The sequence below is a fragment of the Corythoichthys intestinalis genome, chromosome 8 (assembly GCF_030265065.1).
Source record: "Corythoichthys intestinalis isolate RoL2023-P3 chromosome 8, ASM3026506v1, whole genome shotgun sequence".
Taxonomy (NCBI): Eukaryota; Metazoa; Chordata; class Actinopteri; order Syngnathiformes; family Syngnathidae; genus Corythoichthys; species Corythoichthys intestinalis.
The window spans coordinates 24,749,420-24,768,197 of NC_080402.1; the positions used below are offsets into that span (position 1 = coordinate 24,749,420).

Consider the following 18,778-nt stretch of genomic DNA (forward strand, 5'->3'; position numbering starts at 1 on the left):
CGTCTCCATGTCTGTCTTCAGAGGGTAATCATACATCAGCATGGCTGCAATGGCCAGACTCCTGCAAAGCAAAACACACATACAGTGATCAACATACTTGAAAAGTATCGTCAAAAAGGTATCATTTCGGAAGATATAATATGGGCGGCATGGCGGACAAGCGATTGGGACATCTGCCTTGATGCTCTGACTTAAAGGGATCCACGGATAGAAAGACTTGTAGTTCTTAAAAGATAAGCGTTATTATGAGTTCAAATAATTTGAAATTAAAACCCCTCGATGTTTTCGTTTTCATACAATTGGTAAAATTAGTTTAACTAGTAGATCGTCATTGTTGTTGACGTCGCAGGGCGGTGGTAAAACATGGTTACGCTGCCAGGCCTCCAGACTATGACTCCACTCATAAACATGTCATCTGTTCAACCCTTTCAATTTGAACCCGAGAGAACCATTAATGAGCATGACAGCACTGTCGATATTTCACAAAACGGGCAACAAAAGCAAAATGAACTGGAAAGACGGGATTAGACGAGACGAGAGTAGGAAAAAAAACTATGTTCTGCCAAAATGTCCTACGAGAGGCGAATTTGACACCCAAAGCACTACCATGCACTTTCAGTTTGTTTTGTGTAGATTAGGGCTGTCAAAATTATTGCATTAACAGGTGGTAATTAATTTTGTAAAATAGTCACATTAAAATATTTGACGCAATTAACGCACATGCCCCGCTCAAACAGATTAAAATGACAGCACAGTGCAATGTCCACTTGTTACTTGTGTTTTTTGGAGTTTTGTCGCCCTCTGCTGGCGCTTGGGTGCGACTGATTTTATGGGCTTCAGTACCCATGAGCATTGTGTAATTATTGACATTAACAATGGCGGGCTACTAGTTTATTTTTTGACTGAAAATTATACAAATTTTATTAAAACGAAAACATTAAGAGGGGTTTAAAAATAAAATTTCTATAACTTGTACTAACATTTATCTTTTAAGAACTACAAGTCTTTCTATCCATGGATCGCTTTAACATAATGTTAATGCCATCTTGTTGGTTTATTGTTATAATAAACAAATACAGTACTTATGTACCATATGTTGAATGTATATATCCATCTTGTGTCTTCTCATTCCATTCCAACAATAATTTACAGAAAAATATGGCATATTTTATATATGGTTTGGAATTGCTATTAATTATGATGAATTAATTTTTAAGCTGTAATTAACTCGATTAAAAATTTTAATCGTTTGACAGCCCTAGTTTAGATGCTACAGACAGAACATACTAAAGATGCCTTAAGAAAATACTTAAACGTAGTAATATCAAATAAGGGTGGTTTAAATACACTATGTGACTAATGTGGTCAACAGATCAACAATCTGCTTTAAAGCTACCACAAGAAAACACAGTGCTTAAAATTATGAGAGGGAAACACATGCAAAACGTATTTTGAGGCAGTGAAACCGTATTAAAAGACTCGATAAAACACAAATAGTAAGTACTGTATTGGCACGAACATAAGACGGAACCCATCTTTTTCAAGACTCAAGTTTTAAAAAAAGACTTTTTGAACACCAAATTAATTTTTATACAGAAAATAATTACAGTACATACGAAACAAATGATTATAACAATATATATGAGAGAAAAAGCATGTTAGTTTGCCTCATTAAAATCTTAAAATCTGAATATTTAAATATGTAAACGAAAGTGCAATCACATTCATAAATGAATGGCCTCTGGTTTTTGAAATGAAACAAACCAATCTATTGTGATAAAACAACAAAATTGCAATAACTGCATTAACCATCAAAGTGAAGTCTAACTGTAACCGTAGTCTTGAAACAAATCTGAATAAGGAAAAACATTGCAATAAAATAATGCAAACTGATTAAACTTGAGAGGAGCTGAGATCTGTCATGACAGAACATCGCTTCAATGATATCTGGTGCCATCTAGCGTTGTGAATGGGTATAATGTCTAGACCGCGAATATAAGACGACACCCTCTTTTTCTGTGTTATTTCAATGCAAAAAACACCGTCTTATATTCGAGCCAATACGGTACTTTCCGCTTTTAACCGATGAGCACATGTGTTGGACATCTCGCCACGTAGCAGAAATTGCAGTAACCCGGTAGTATTCTTCGAGTGACAGTGACAATCTACGTCATCACCCCGAGTGTCCATAAAACATGGCGCCCTCCGTAGGGCAAAACATGTACTCAATATTATAGATTTTTAAATCAATGGCAATATTTTATGTGTTTCTAATAACATATTCTAGTAAAAGACTACAATTGTGGCTTAACAGTGCTACAAGTCTAAGTCTGAGGTTCCCTTTAAGAGGTTCAAATCCGAATCTTGTATAGTGCATCAATATTTGATAAAAATTGAAATTTAACCTACACTGTACATAACTAATGGGCTGCCAATGATGGCAATAGACATCCAGATCCATTTGACAGTGAACAATCACTGATGACATGATAAAAACAATGTGTTTGAAAAAAAGTCATATAAGTAATATCAATGTTCTCCAATAATTGTCTAGGGCTAAAAAAGCTAAATTTCCAAATTTTTCAATAAATGAGTGAGTTAATGGACAACCAAATCCAACCAATCAGAATGGAGTCCATATGAGAGCTTCTTACAAGTTCTGTTGTTTATCAGCTCTTGTTCAGTGCTTTGTTCACCTATTTACCTTGCCTACATCCTTTTCCTATGAGAACTTTTTCACTAACTCTACTCAATAATCAACACCAGTTCCTTTCCTGATTTGCTCCAGCTGCACTCATTGTATTGGGTATCAACTGCATCCCCAAATAAATCACACCACATGATAACAAAACACAGCCAGTAAAGTAGGAGAATATGCACATACACACAAAGCCTTCCCACAGTGACTGATCGTGACTAAGTGTGTGTCATGTGTTTACTAGAGCCTTTAGGTAACAACTTGTACTGAGAATGTACCTCAAAGGTGTGTGTTCGTGTGTGTGACCTGATTAAAGTCCACAGTCGGGAGACAATTTGGCCTTTAATTATTAACAAATGGTCAAGAACACAGGCTGTCACACCCTTCCAAAACAGACACATAAACACACACGCTAGGAGTCCAGAGGGCGTAGAGACCAATGGGAGAGCGGAACGCTTTGCCGGCTGGGTCAGGAAGGGTGTGAACATGACGACACGGACCTCACCCATTGCGCGGTCCCGGAGAAACAAAGAGTGAGCAGTCAGGTGTGGCTTGTGTGCGTGGGTCTGCGTTCTTAACCGGGTTTGTATTGTGTTGCAGTTCAACCGAAGGTCAATCAGTTGTTCTATTATGGCTGCCAATCAGGTGACATTAGGAGCACAAACAGACGTTTCATGACTTGTGTGACAACATAGTCAACAGCTCCTCCCCTTGTATGTATTCCTTTTACACAACGAGGAAATAGTTTGATATGTTAAGTGCGCATGCTTAAAAAAATATTTTTTTATCACTGCCCCTTGTCTGTTTTTATTGTTTTATGTATAATAGCAAAAATATGAAGTCGATGGATTCACAGTTAAATTCCTATTGGAAATCCCAAAGCTGTACTAAAAATGAAATGTATCCAAAAAAAAAGGTGTCACAAAGTTCTTTACATTCCCGTAACTCCTCGAAAGACACAGACTGTGATGACATGTTTCCTCCCACATATTTCATGTCCTTGAAGGTTGATTTATATGCTCAAAGGGTTTAATCTCCTTGTCAGAACACGCAACACATGGAGAAAATCTATGGTGACATATGTGAGGCCACACACAAATGCAAGTCACTCACTTTTGTGCATTATATGTTGATTTTACTTCATTCGTTTAGTTTACCCTCATTATGTCCAAAGAGCAGATTCTCACAAGAGATGGCACAGATTATTAAAAGCAAGTGTTATTAAAAAAATGACATCACAAAAAACTACAAGTGCAATAATAATATTTTTAAACGCATGCCTTTCTAGTATGCATGCTTTTCTAATGAAGATCAGTTTGATGCATGGCTACCTAATGTGTTGGGTTGACCTAGTTTTATTGTCATTCACTGAATAAAGCAGACTTTCGGCTCAAATTGACCTGCTGGAAATTACACAACACAAAACACACAAACACATACACTTAGTTGAAGTACCAGTATGTGCTGCACCTACTTTGTAAATAAGTAGCCTACCTGTGCACTCCCCATGTATGCGCTTATGTGTTTGTGCATGTTGAGTGTGATCGACAAATATTGTCCTTTTAGGTCAGAGGAGCTACTGTGTGCTCAACCCCGAAAGACACGTCCCACTTGAACCTCCCCTCTTCCCCAACGGTGTCTTCTTCGACACCACTCGACTTCCTATTTATCTGCACCGCACGTTCTTTCTCCCCTCTTACTCCTTGAACGATAAAGAACAACATGACTGAGGGGGGAAAATATTGTGGCTTGGAGTCCTTTGCTACTGACTTAACCACACACGTACGCACACACACAGTTGTTCGGTACACACAACCACACACCACGTTTCTGCTTGCTCAACAGAATACACACATTAAATCACTAAAGGCCTAAATTATAACAGACATGGACACATGCTCGTACGTGCGCACACAGACACACACACAAGGGGGGCTTGCGCGTGCACGAACTAATGGCAAAACTGCTGGAGATGATGAGATCACCAGAGAGAGAACAAACCTCCAGACGACAACTTTGTCCAAGAAACACGCCACAACTCACATTTCTCCACATTCTTTTTCGTCTTCTTGGTCTTTACGGACTCATTTCCACTCTGAGCTCATTCTTGGTTTATGCCCCCCACCCCCTTTCAATCCATCCCTCTTACCCTTAAGGGACGGAACTGATTAGAAATGACTGATTAGGAAGCTAACTACATGACTCATCAAGGTGGTGAGCTAATATCATGTACTGTTGGTGTTTGGTCGCTTGTACAAACACCTCGAATTTGAACTCTCATTTCTACTCTACAAGACAAAAAAATATATATATGGCGGAAAACACAGAAAAGACTGAAAAAGCAGTTTCTGCTCTTGCACTCCTCTTTAAAATAAACAGTTTTATTTTAAGCCAAAACAACTGTTGTGTTTAATAGAACAATATGTCTATATGCTGCCATAGCAGATTCATGGCGCATTAAGCCCCCAAACTATTTTTTCTTTGGCCGTTTTACCCTGAAAACCCCCGTTTACAGAAGTAGCGAAACCGCTTTTGTTTCAACCCAGACATAAAACGAAGGTAATTAATCGTATTTATTATTCAAAATGTCTGTCATTTTTAGCTTACAATCATTAATTGATGTCTAATATTTTGTTTAAAAAAAAAAAAAAAAAACTTTAAAAAACTATTCACTCGCATATTTTAAACTTCTAAACAAATTACGTCACAATGAAAAAAATGGTGTCTGTAAAAAATTCATATGAATTCGATATGTTAGATGATAATCGATCCAAGCAAAGAAAAATTGAAAAATTTTTTTTAGAAAGTATATGAAAAAGAAAATCTCGACCACTCCTTGATGTCTGCGATTTCTGCATCGCGACCCTTGCTATATTACCATGTTTCACCCATAAAATTAGAGCTGTCCCGACTAGTCGACGTTGTCGACGTCATCGATGACGCAAATGCGTCGACAGGTAAAACATACCGTCGACGGGTAATGACGGGTTAAAAAAAAAAAAATTACATGCAGATAAACTTTAGAATGGCGGGCGTTCGCGATGCAAGCGGTTGTTACTGGCATCCCCAAGGGGGCCGCTGTTATTTCAATGTGACCGGCATTGTCAGATTGAGCAAAGAGGAAGAAAGTGGGCGAGCGAGAGAGAGGGAGCGAGATCGGTGAGTTGGGAAAGTGTGTGGGTAGCGCGGAGTTGAGTGACTGCAACCCCCACGTTTTTGTTTTGGTCAATAAAAGTATCCATACAAAGCCATCAGACGCCTCTCGGTGTTTCTATGCACGCCACCGCCTTCCTGAGGTGGAAATCGTACGAACCGACGACAATGAGCCAAGTGAATCGCTGGTTCACTCCATACTACAGCGAGGAGTTGAAAACTCCGCCAATTACCAAAAAGGGCAAAATTGGTAACACGTGAAAGCGGCATAAAGCCAAAAAAGCGGACCAGAATAGCCAGCGCCTGGAATTATTTCAAGGAAAAAATGGAGGGTGCCACTGTCTGTACTCTTTGCTAAGCTGAGCTCGCATACCACGGTAGCACGTCGGCTATGAACGAACACCCACGCCGTCACCCAAGTGTAATTTTCGAAGACAACAAGAAACAACAAGCTAGCGGATTGTAAGTCCATACAACTTTCTAACGATTTTTTTCTTAAAAGAAGTTGCCTTTATGTGCGCCGTATCAACATGCATTTTTATTTAATAAAATAATATATATATATATATATATATTCATTTTATTATTTTTTATTTAATTATTATGAAATTTATTAGGATCATGGAAGCTCCCACTTGGGGAAAATATATACATATATCCTGTATATACATAATAAAATAAAAATATATATGGAAACAGCACTGGCCTGCTTACTGTAATCCATTACTGCACTAATGTTACTTTATATTATAAAGTATTATTCTGTATATACATATAGTAGTATACTATAAAATTAATACTATATATTTATTTTTTGTTACTGTGAGTATGTGTGCCTTTCACTCAAAATAATTGTGGTAATATTTCAGTGTGCCCTCTACTTTATCTATTTTCAGGTTAAAAGAAAAGTTGAACAGTTTTTCCCCTCCCCCAAAAATGCGGAATGCACACTAGAAAAAGCATCTGAACTCACACAAAGTATTCTGAAAATGGTTGTCCGGGACACTGCAATTCATTTTAACATTTAGAACAATAAAGACAATGACATACCACAAAAAGAGTAAGAATTGTTTCTACTCCTGTTAAAGATGTGAAGTCACAGTGTTTCCGTTACATTTTTTTGCACTAGTTAATGCCAGCAGCATTTGACCTCATTGTTTGTGATTTATTATTGATATTTATGTTATTTATTTATACGTTAATAAAGAATTTAGGTGTTCCAAAATGTTTTTTGTGAATTAATAAGCTTCAACAAAAATTTCATTATTAAAGTAGTTAAAAAAAAAATTAGATTAGTCGACTAATCGTAAAAATAGTCAGCTGACGAATCGGGAGGAAATTAGTCGTTTGGGACAGCCCTACATAAAATCCCCCAAAAATCCAGCTGTGGCCATTCACAGCTGTGTCTTGACACTCGCTGATAAATGCTACATGGAGTTTTTGGATCGAAAAAAGGTAAGTACGCGATAATATCTCGTTAAAGTCAAGTCTGTAATTCTGCTCTTGCGTGCTCTCACCTCCAGATAGGGTTTTGCTGTTTAATTTTTTTTTTTTTAGATGCTCTCCTGTTCAAAATGTTTCTTCCCCCAGAAAATTGAGATTTTAAGCTTTCCAATGATGTATCAGACATGCATATAGGACAATTTTGAAAGTTGGCTATATTGGGGATCACCTGAGTGTTTTCCGCCACATACATAGAGTACAGGCCAAAAAGTTTGGACACATCTCATTCACTGCACACAAATGAAGGTCTCAACCCCATTGATAAAGCAATAAATTCCACTAATCAACCCTAAAAAGGCATACCTATGCTATAAATTTGTAATGTAAAAAGTTTTTTATCATGCTTCATAAAGATAACAGGGTCCACAAAAAAACAAGACAAAAAAATAGCAGAAAGTACTTGTGATATGACTGCAAGGCCAGCAATTAGCCTAATACTTTGTGTATCAACATGTAAAAAAACCATGAAATTGTCTTTTAAATAATTAACTCATTGGCTGAAATTGACAGCGATAGGCGTGCAGTAAATAGCAGTAAAAGATGCCTAGCAGCCCTCCCAGCCAAAATAAATTAGACATCCATTACTGTTAAAAGTACAAGAGAGTTTTAAAAAAACCTATGAGTAGACACATGTAGTATGTCAAAATGAGATTTGACGGCATCCTAATGCAATGTGTGTATTTGATCAATTTATAAAACTCTCACCTCAGAAACTTTCAGTTCTTGGTTTTCCTTCTAAAGTTGTGTTTGCACATGCAGCTGTAAAAAGCTCCAGCAGAGGTATACAGAGTTGAACAAAGCATGGGTTACTAAAAGATTTTGAAAGGTAAACATGTCTGATTTTTTAGGGCCATTTTCTCATATTTTGTGATCATCAGTTCCCTCAGACTTGAGGGAGAAAAATAAAGAATTTTCACATTTTAACTGGATTGTAAATGTTTGCAGTTTTGCAAAGCTAAGCAAAAGATCAATAAGCAAAGACAGCAATGTCATTTTTCAATTTTTGACTCAGTCACTGTCTCCAGCTTCCAGCAGGATTTCATTTTTTGCCCACAGCCACAAATAAACACAGGGGGCTCTATTGTTGTGGTGTGCTGGTGTCTCCTTCCAACTGTTGACACAGTTTCTCATGGAAATTTTTAAAAATTAAATACTGAACAAACCACAAATTTGGCTTATTTTTGACAGTGCATGCTGGATGTAGTATCTGTGGAGTAAATACAAACTTCTCTAGTGCCGACTACAAGTGCTGTTTTCCATTTTATTGTTCTGAGTGAGACATAGGGGTCGTTTACATGGTGACACGCCGAGAGTACAAGACATTTCATGTTTGCATTTACATGGTTCCGCCTTGGTTCCATCTCCATTCGACTGATGTAGTAATAGAGTACCGCACAAATGATATTTCTAGACTGTGACGTCACCATCATAAACCGGAAGAGGGTCAACAACCCATGTTGACCCATGTTAATACTGCTTGTTTTCTGCCGGTAATCTTTCAAAAAAGAACATGCCGAGTAAACACTGCTGCTATGGAAGTTGTAGAAATGACTCTAGACATTAAGACATATGAAGGATGTTTTCTTCATACGTTTCCCCGAGCCAAAAATTCAGAGGAAAAAATGCAAACAATAGATCAACTTGTGCGGACGTCCAAAAGACCATTTTAACGCCAGCAAGTTGAAGCCATTCACCTTTATGGTCCTACAGGTGACAATGCTGATCCACTGCCTTCCACAGCCTGCCCCGAAGAGGTAAGCCATTTGTATATTTTTACCTATTTTTTAGCGGGACATTTTGCCGTGCTGCTTCTGTCTGACAATGAATGACCTGAAAAAAATTAAAATGCTATCCTACTGCCACTGTTGTTACCTTTTATGTTGTAAAAAAAAAAAAAAAAACTTTACTAAGGGGAAAGTATAAATAAATTATAGAATTAAGATTTGTTATGAAAACATTGAAAAAATTTTAAAAATTACCCCCAATATTGGTCAGAGACGTAAGACAACCAGAGGATATAATATATAAGAAAGAAAGGGCATATGGTTGTAAAGGATAGCTTGTTGAAACAAGAGAATGTCATTGTCAGTGGCGTAAGGCAATGCACACAAGAAAAAGGTGTCGATAAAAAAAGCTACCTCTGGATCATGTTGCCTCTTTTTTGCGTCTTTTTCAGTTTTCGACACTAAAGCCATCTCTTTAACTGACCATTTGTATGTTCTTCCACATCTTTACCAATGAATTTGGCACCAGGGACATTATTTTCGGACACAATTGGTAGATTTAGCTCGGTAAACATCTCGTTCGTACACTATTTACATGTATTTACCATGAGGGACAAACGTGAGCTTGACCCGCATAGCAACAGTTGCTAACGTAATGAATATTAATGAGCAAAAGTGACGTGTTGCGTGCGGTACGCTATTCTGTGTGAAAACGATGTAGTATTCATGCCAAGTCTTAGGGGGCAGTGCAGTTTTACAAGGCAACAGCCAATGCAATACACTTCCTTGATAACAACCTCCTCTTCCGGGAAGACCACATACTGCCACTAAAATACCGTATTGGCCCGAATATAAGACGGTGTTTTTCTGCATTGAAATTAGAGGTGCACGATAATTATCGGTCCGATAATTATCGATCAAATAATAGGAATTATGACGTCGTCCCAATGAATCCAATAACATTATATATTATCGGGCCTATCGATATTAATTTTGGCACGGTGTCGGTGGATTGGGATGTGTGCGTTTGAGTTGTTTCATGGACCAAGACCACAAAAGTCTCCTCTCCTCTTGCACCAAATGTTTAATCTGCTGACAAAGCACAATACCTGTTGGGTTTATATTTGTTTTAGTTCAGCACTCTTTGTGCAGGGGAACACATCATCAATAATATTGACTAATTGATGGTGATAGACTCAAATTTTATTCATTTGAAAAAATAAATATGGGCACTTTATTTGAAGTCAAAACTGTTCTTGTCTTTGTTCTTTCCATTAAAATAATGTTCATGTCATCATGAAAATTCTGGTTAGGTCAAAGACAAGTCTATGCTGAATCCACGAGTAGTATTTTTGGCCTACACGTGGTCAAAAACCCATATGAATATACATTTAAAAATGATATATATATATTTTCGGTTATAGTATCGGTATCAGCTTTGAGAAGCAGGAAGTTATCAATATCGGTTTCAAAAAAATGGATATTGTGCACCCCTAACTGAAACAAGACTGAAAAAGTGGGGGTCGTCTTATATTCGTGGTCTAGACGTTATACCCATTCAGGACGCTAGATGGCGCCAGATATCATTTAAGCGATGTTCTATCATGACTGATCTCAGCTCCTCTCAAGTTTAACCAGTTTGCATTTTTTTATTGCAGTGTTTTTCCTTATTCAGGTTTCAAGACTACAGTTACAGTTAGACTTCACTTTGATGGTTAATGCAGTTATTGCAATTTTGTTTTTCTATCACAATAGATTAATTTATTTACATTTCAAAAACCAGAAACCATTCATTTATAAATGTGATTGCACTTTAGTTTACATATTTAAATGTTCAGCTATTAAGATTTGAATGAGGCAAAATAACATGCTTTTTCTCTTAAATATATTGTTATAATCATTTGTTTCAGATGTACTGTAATTATTTTCTGTATAAAAATTAATTTGGTTCAAAAAGTCTTTTTTCAAACTTGAGTCTTGAAAAAGAGGGGGTCGTCTTATAATCAGGGCCGTCTTATATTCGGGCCAATACGATATATTTATGGGAGTGCCGACGTCATCGGAGCGGGAGCGTTCTATTCCTATGGTTGCTGAGCAATTCCTGCAACCGAATCCTGCCGTTTTGGAGGCTGGCATTAAAAGTTTGTGTCTTTCACCATCACAGTGTAAAGGCGAGGCTATTCCGCAACACAATTGTGGCGTCTTGGTGCCGCGTCACAATGTAAACGGCCCCTGAAGGATGACTGTTATGACCACGTACGCTACATGGTAACATACTGTTGAAAACACATTCGAGAAACAAGGACGGGTTTTCGGACTACCAAAAGTCACTTTCAAGTAAGCAAACGAGAATGTTTTCATCTGTTTTTGTTTTAAAAACAACCACTTCATATCCAAAATCCAACAGATGAGCTCAACATTCACTGTTAAGCTTCTTCTCCATCATAATCATGATACTCTCCCCTTCTAAAGCCCCTCATCACCTCTCACCCCTGACTCACACCAGCACGGAGCCCCTCTCTTGCAGAATATGAGTCTCTGGAGAGCCAGACACAACGAGGCCATCAGTCAGGAAAGATGAAGCGAAACTCATCATTTCACACATGGAAAGACATGCTGCAACTGACATACTCTGACATGTGTGCTCTTCAAGTCATGTACTCAGCAGAGAGGTGAAACTTTCCAGAGACCAGCGGAAGCCCTCTCACTGTTATTATTTCCACACAACGTGATGGGTCGGGGGCTGTAAAGAAGAGAGGGAAGCCAGAGAAGGAGAAGGGAACAAGGGGAGGGTGCGGGTGGGGGGCTGCTGCTGGGGGCCTGTGGTTTCCTGTCTCCCCCCTTTAAAAGAAAAAAGAAACACTCCACCTCCTTACCTAAATAATAGGAGAAGGGGACTAGAAGAAAAACAAAAAACAGCCACTCTGACCTAAACTATGTCAAACTGGAAGAAATGAGGAAGCAAATATGACAAAACTTCCATGAACCTCAAACAAGTGGAGGTGGTGGTGTGTGTATGTGTTTAAGTTAGGCGGGAAGAAAAAGATCCGGTGGTTGAGACGGAGGGGTTGTGTAACGGGTTTGTGTATTTTGTGCGGCTTATTCCACGGACTCTTCGCTGAGGATGACCAAATATTCAACAGCCACCAGTTTAATGTTTAGCTCTTATGCGTTACAAGACGTGCCCTTTGAGCATGAGCAGTGTGTTTGCGTGTGTGCGCACTCTTACGCATTTTGTTCCACCAGATAACATCAGCATGTTGATTCAGGGAAAGAGGCGCTGAGGTGGGTGGAGAATCGGGGGCGTGCGTGTGTTTGTGTGGAGGGGGGTGGCGGCCCTTGAGACAAACTAGTGTCCAAATAATCATAAATAACTTTCCTTAAGGCTCCACCGGTGCTCACAAAGGACTATGAAGTCAGACAAAGAGACTGAGGTTGCCCCGTTCCACTCATCCGCCCCCCACGTCCACATCCCTCTCTCCTCCCTCGCTTCTTTCTCGTTGGCCTCTAAACAGGATGAGGGCTTCATATGCCAAGAGGAATGTGTGACGCAAGCCTCGGCCTTGAAACAAAGCACAGGAAACGCGGAGAGACACAGCGAGGAGATGGAGGGACAGGCCTCGCTTAGAGGTTTGCGGGGGGCGACGCGGCGCATAAGATGTGACTCACACACCTGTCACCTCACACCGTGCACTCAGCTGTCACACCAGCACCCCATTCAACCCACTCGCCTCCAGCTTTGGCGTCATATTCACTTTCAATGACATAATAAGAACCTTGTACTTTCCAAAGGCAATATACAGCCTTAGTGTGAATGTGAGTAGTCGAACTTCAAACTTTTACAAGCAGAACCTAGCTGTAACTTGTAACCAATCTGTAATTACATTTTAAATTATTGGCAGCCACGAACGGCGATAGTCTAACTTTCAGCGATGGTGAAGAAACGCAGAGCCCTCTTTTCGTACGCAGATTAAATCCAGGCAAAGTGGCTTTTTAGCCCAGGTTTTGGACTGGTTTGCTCCCAATTTACAGGCTTAATCCATTTCTTTTAACTGTTATTCCTCGATCTGATGGGAGGAAGAACAGGTTTGCTCAGTGGAAGGCAGAGGTTGCGCTAGACTTTTTCGTTGTCTGTCATTTTGACTGACAGTGTCATAAAAATCCGGTCATAATCTATTTTTACCCGTCACTTAAATTTTTAAAATGATAATAATGACATATTCACTAGTATTTAGTTTTCATTAATTTTTAATTAATATTCTGTCCGAACAAGCTTAACAGAGAATCCACACCGTGCCATCACACATCAAGCAGATGAATATGTAACTTTTTCTCCGCAGTGACAAAAACAGCTGACCGTGGCCACAGTAGGTAGGCTACGAGCCGACCTAAGCATAGCTTTAGCTTTTTTATCGACGCGACTGACAATGTCACGTTTACATGGAGCCAAATATTCCAATTACAATCGGAATATTTGTTCAAACCGAATAAATGTGTTCCATATAAACACCTCATTCGGAATGAACAGGCCCAAACCGAATGGAATTTCATTCCGATTCACAGGGGTGGAATATTCCTTTTCCCAAACCGATTAGAAGTAAAATTATATCATGTAAACAGGGAAGCGGAATGGTGTCTGGTTGCGTTCTTTCTGCGCATGCTCCGTACTGACGTGGTGACGTCACTCGGTGACGTAAGTAACGTCACTTGCAACATGGCTTCCAAGCACACGCACAGCGCACCCACACAACTTTTTAAATGAACGGCGTATCATTCTGAAGTTTTGTTTCCACTCGAAAAGTTAAAACAGCAGCTGATCTGACGATCGATCTCCATGTTTTGCAACGTGACGCTTTGTTTTGATTAATCTGCGCATGTCAGACGGCAGTTGTCAAACGTCCTTTCGGAATAAAGGCAGTCACATGTAAACGCTGGATCGGAATAGATGAAGTGACATGTTAACAGCTGATGTGAAATTTCCATTCGGAATGATTTCAATCGGTATGAATAAAAGTCAGCATGTAAACGTGGCTATTGACATTCTCCTGTTTCAACAAGCTATCCTTTACCATCAGCCCTGTCTTTCTTATATATCCTCTGGTTGTCCTACGTCTCTTACTGTTCTTGGTGGTAATTTAGTTAGCTTTTTGTAGCGATCGCAAATGCTACTCAGTGACAGCCAACGAACACTTGTAAATTTTTCATTGATAACATATCTTAATCCTATAATTTATTTACACTTCCCCCTTACTAAAGTTGTTTATATATATATAACAGAAACGGTAACAGTCAAATACCATTGTAATTCTTTTCAGGTCATTGTCAGACAGAAGCAGTACGGCACAACGTTACGCTAAAAAAATAAGTTAAAAATATAAAAATGGCTTACCTCTTTGTCCTCTGAAAGACCATGCCAACCCAACATAACGTTAACTGCATATGAAACGTGAATGGATTCGCCGAGCTGGTGTTAAAGTCTGCGCAAGTTGATTCGGTCTTCACATTTTTTCCTCCCTAGTTTTTGGTTCCGGAAACGTATGGAGAAAACATCCTTCATGTGTCGTAATGTCTAGAGTCGTTTCTACAAGTTTCAAAAAAGCAATGCGTGATCGGCATGTTTGTTTTTGAAAGATTACCAGAGAAAAGTAGCACTTTTTACGTTGGGTCTATGCGAGGATGGGTCTATAATGTCCCACTTCGGCTTTACTTCCGCTTTACGATGCGACGTCACGGTCTAAAAATAGCCTGCGTGCGGTACGCCATTGTGTGCCCGCTTGTGCATATTCAAATGTCTCAAGTGGGATTGCTGCAGAGGCTGTCCTTCATCCTCCACTGCATCAGTCTCTCTTTTTTCACCTCTTTTATCAACACCATCGTCGTTTTGGGGCTTTTTGAAGAAACTTCGGACACTCAGTTGCCTTGACATTTTTCCGAGTAAGGCCAACGACGTCATGCATCAAGAGAGACAATAGCTAATTAATATGCTCACTCGCCGCCCTGTGGTCTGGGGTGTGAATTGCAACCTGTCAAAATGACGGATGGACTTCATTTTTTTTCCGTCACCGTTTTAAAAAACCGGTCAACGACGGAAAATATTCGGTTAACGCGACCCCTGGTGGAAGGTTGACTCACACTTGCAATGAGGGAATACAACAGACCAATGGGCAGCGCTGTCTCAAATTTGGACCTGTTTATAAAACATGTTGTCAAAATTAGAAGAATTTTGACAGGGAATTTACTAAATTATTAGCTTGCTAGCTTCGGGGCAGTTTACATGATGACGCTCAGAGAATACGACAAATTTCATGTGTGCATTTATATGTTTCTGTCTCCATTTGAACGATGTCGCAATTCCGCGTGAAAACGATGTAGTATTCATGCCAGGCCCTAGGGGGCAGTGCAGATTTACAAGGCGACAGCCAATGATGCACTTCCTTGACACCAACAACCTCCTCAGCCTGGAAGACAACATACCCGCGTCCACTCCAAGCAATGGCATTTTTTTTTTGCTCCAAAAGGCATAAAAAATCAAACATTAAACATATTTAAATAAAAAATATTATAAAAACAGTAAATTAAAGCAGACGTTCCGCCATGTTTGCTGTTTTTAATGTTTAGTAGCAGCGCTTCGCACGCCCAAGGTAACATGTGTGAGTGCTGACGTCATCGGCACAAGAGCTTTGCATTTACACGTTTGCGGAGCAAGCCCCGCAATCGAATCTTTCCACTTTGGAGCCCGGAATCAAAGGTTTGCGTCTTCGCCTTCCATTTTTGTAGACACTCTATAAAACGAGGCCATTCCGCAACACAATTGTTGCGTCTTGGTGTCGCACTGTCACCATGTAAACTGCCCCTTAGATATATCGGTTTTCAATTTGAAGGAAAATTGCTTTATTATCTAATTCCGAAGGTTTCGGTGAATCCACATGTGAAACTTGTGGGGTTCGGTATCTTTAGCAAGGTTACCCAGATAACAGACCGACGTTGAAAAGATGTTGGATCAACAGTCCGCTGTCAATCATATATCGTTGAATCACCGTCACTTTTGCACCCTCAATTAATGTTGTTTCAACGTTGAAATCCTAACAAAACCTAAACGTAATTTCGATTATTAGTAATATTGGAACAACGCTGAATCAATTTTATGTTTTTGACCAAATTGCCCGCTCATCCATAATTCAATGATTTTATTAATCATATTTCCCGGTCAAACATAAATCATCAACTACAAAACAATGTTAACCCAACCATCGCCCGACATACCATAAAACAAAGTTGTTTCAACGTCACTTGACGTTGAAAATTTCGATATCATATTGATATCATTTCATATCATCATATCATATCGATCATTTCGATATCCATACTGATGGTTTTGATGGGAAAACAACCTTTATTCAATGCCGGTCTGCTATCTGGGTAAGAACCACTGGTCTAACTATTTGAAATGGACTATTCAATGAGTTAACCAACAGCTCACTCACAAATGCCCAAATATATAGGGACTCAAACCTAGAATCCTTTAGTTGCACGGCGAAGTTTTACCAACATAACCTCATTAAAATGTAAAGGTATTAACAAAACATTTTTTAAAATCACATTGCCAAGATACATACAATAAACTGGATCTTGTGGACCATTTATTCGCAGACAACAATTTTAACTGCTGATACATGTCAATTAATCTAAACTCAAAAATCGAAATTTGAACGTACTGTATTAATTATTTAAAAAAAACAAAAACATACAAATACGGTCATCACATATAGATTAAAAAAAAAAAAAAATCCCATCACAAAAAGTCCAATAAGAAGAGTCAATATTGTTGACAGTGCATGGAAGGAATCGAACCTATGACGCTTTAGTTACAGCCACAGGACACATTTTTGTGACGAACAGATTAGTGACAAACGCACACATGCGACATGTCGGGAACCCTTTGGTCTCTGATTCCATAAAGTAAATGCAAAATAACAGACATGGTCGCTCTCTCGCTCAAATACTACAAAATATGAGTATTTACAAAATTAAAATAAAAATGCTTTCGAGTGGAATGTTTAAATCTTTTTAAAGGACCTTACGTTTTAATGTTCTTGGAGATTAAAAATAAAAAAATAAAAAAATGAGACAGCAGTGACGAATTCAACATAATTTTCACTTAATTACAACTACATATAAAATGTCATTGAACAAACGAAACAGCGCGAATCGTTTTGTTGTTACTTTTTGATGAGCACACCGGTCAAACTCACCTTTCAGATGGAGCAGGAGCCGTCTACTTGCTGAACAACTACTCGGAACTGCTTTCTCCGTTTTAGTCCGCTGCAAAGTGATTCTGCTACGGCACCAATGACATGTGAACAAATCCGTCAGCTCCTCACAGTGATGTCGACACGCTGAGCGAGCGACAACTTCCCTAACTTGCGAAACTCACTCACTGTGTGTGTGTTTGTCAGTGTGCGTGACTTCAATATGTCCTGTTGAAACTACTGCTGTCACATGATCCACAGTCTGTTTTCTACGTGGGGTCGGACCGCTGGGCGGGACCGGGGCGGGGTGGTCCACTCGCTGTGTGTGTTTTGGTTTGAGTCTTTTATTGGCTCCCAGTGATGGCTATCTGTCAATAGTCCCAATTCAATGGGATTGGACGTCTATTTCTGTCAATGGCACTGCAACATGGTCATTCATTGACAGCCTTCCCAGTTCAAATGGATTGCAATAGCGGCGATTGAATTTGTAAAAGGGGATTTGTTAACAGGGCCGGCCCAGCCTATACGCAGTCTATGCAGCTGCTTAGGGCCCCTGACCACTAGGGGGCCCCCAATCTGGCAATTGTTTAATTTATATTCTATTTTGTTTACTACAGTTTGCTTTATTTGACTTTTCTGAGTTTTGATACTTGATTACAAGCTTAAAAAAATAAAAGTTCTTCCTTAACTTCATTCTTTCCTCTTTTAGAAAAGGTTTGGCGCTATCTACTGTAAGTACTGACAATCATTTGGGGTGAGAAGTTTGAAGTATGCAGTGCAACAAAATCTGATTAATATCCAAAATATGGACGTATGGCTTGGATTGCATGTATGGGTTTCACAGTACACTGTGACGAAATGGTGGGCCAAAAATATGGGCCCCTTTGAATTATTTTGCTTAGGGCCCCCAAATGGCCTGGGCCGGCCCTGTTTGTTAACTACCGCTTTCATGCATCAATTATGCTTTTTTTTTTTTTTTTTACCCAGACAGGCCACTCATTTAAAGGGAACCTCGGATTTAAAGACTTGTTGACTCTAATAAAACACTAATGGTCTCTTTTACTAAAATGTTATTAGAAACACTTAAAATATTGCCATTTATTTAACACTAGAAGTACCGGAGAATTCTCTGGACTCTCCTCCGGAAAAACCCAGAGGTGCCCAAAATCACCCAAGTGCATTTGAATCTGTAAGTCGTTGTCCAACAGACAACAGCCGTTCATATAGAAATGCAACCACTAGACATACATTTTGTTGGTATGCGGCCCAAATGTAGGGGAACACACCACGGCTGAACTATTCATGTGATAGTTTGTGTCAGTTCAAGTCAAGCTATATTTACTTATGGAGTTTTACACTTTTTATAATTGCAGTTTTAAAACACTTTTTTTTTTTCAAAACTATGTACACATTTGGGCCATTTTTTCTGTTTTTGCGCGTGGAGTATTGGA

The 18,778-nt window shown here is 39.1% G+C and overlaps 1 protein-coding gene across 4 annotated transcripts in view; it reads right to left on the reverse strand.

Moving 5' to 3' along the window:
* klf3 (Kruppel like factor 3 (basic)) overlaps nucleotides 1–17,558 on the reverse strand; it is a 32,821-nt gene extending 15,263 nt beyond the window's left edge. Inside the window, exons 1-2 of one of the 4 annotated variants that reach the window (XM_057843801.1) lie at nucleotides 17,331–17,558; nucleotides 1–61 (exon numbers count right to left, since the gene is read on the reverse strand). In XM_057843801.1, coding sequence (XP_057699784.1) covers nucleotides 1–42 — 42 coding nt within the window. In that variant the 5' untranslated portion in view covers nucleotides 43–61; nucleotides 17,331–17,558. Of the gene's footprint in view, nucleotides 97–4,741; nucleotides 6,325–17,330 lie in introns of those variants that run through there. The other 3 variants (XM_057843800.1, XM_057843802.1, XM_057843799.1) reach the window with 3 other exon arrangements.
* Nucleotides 17,559–18,778: the final 1,220 nt, after the last annotated feature.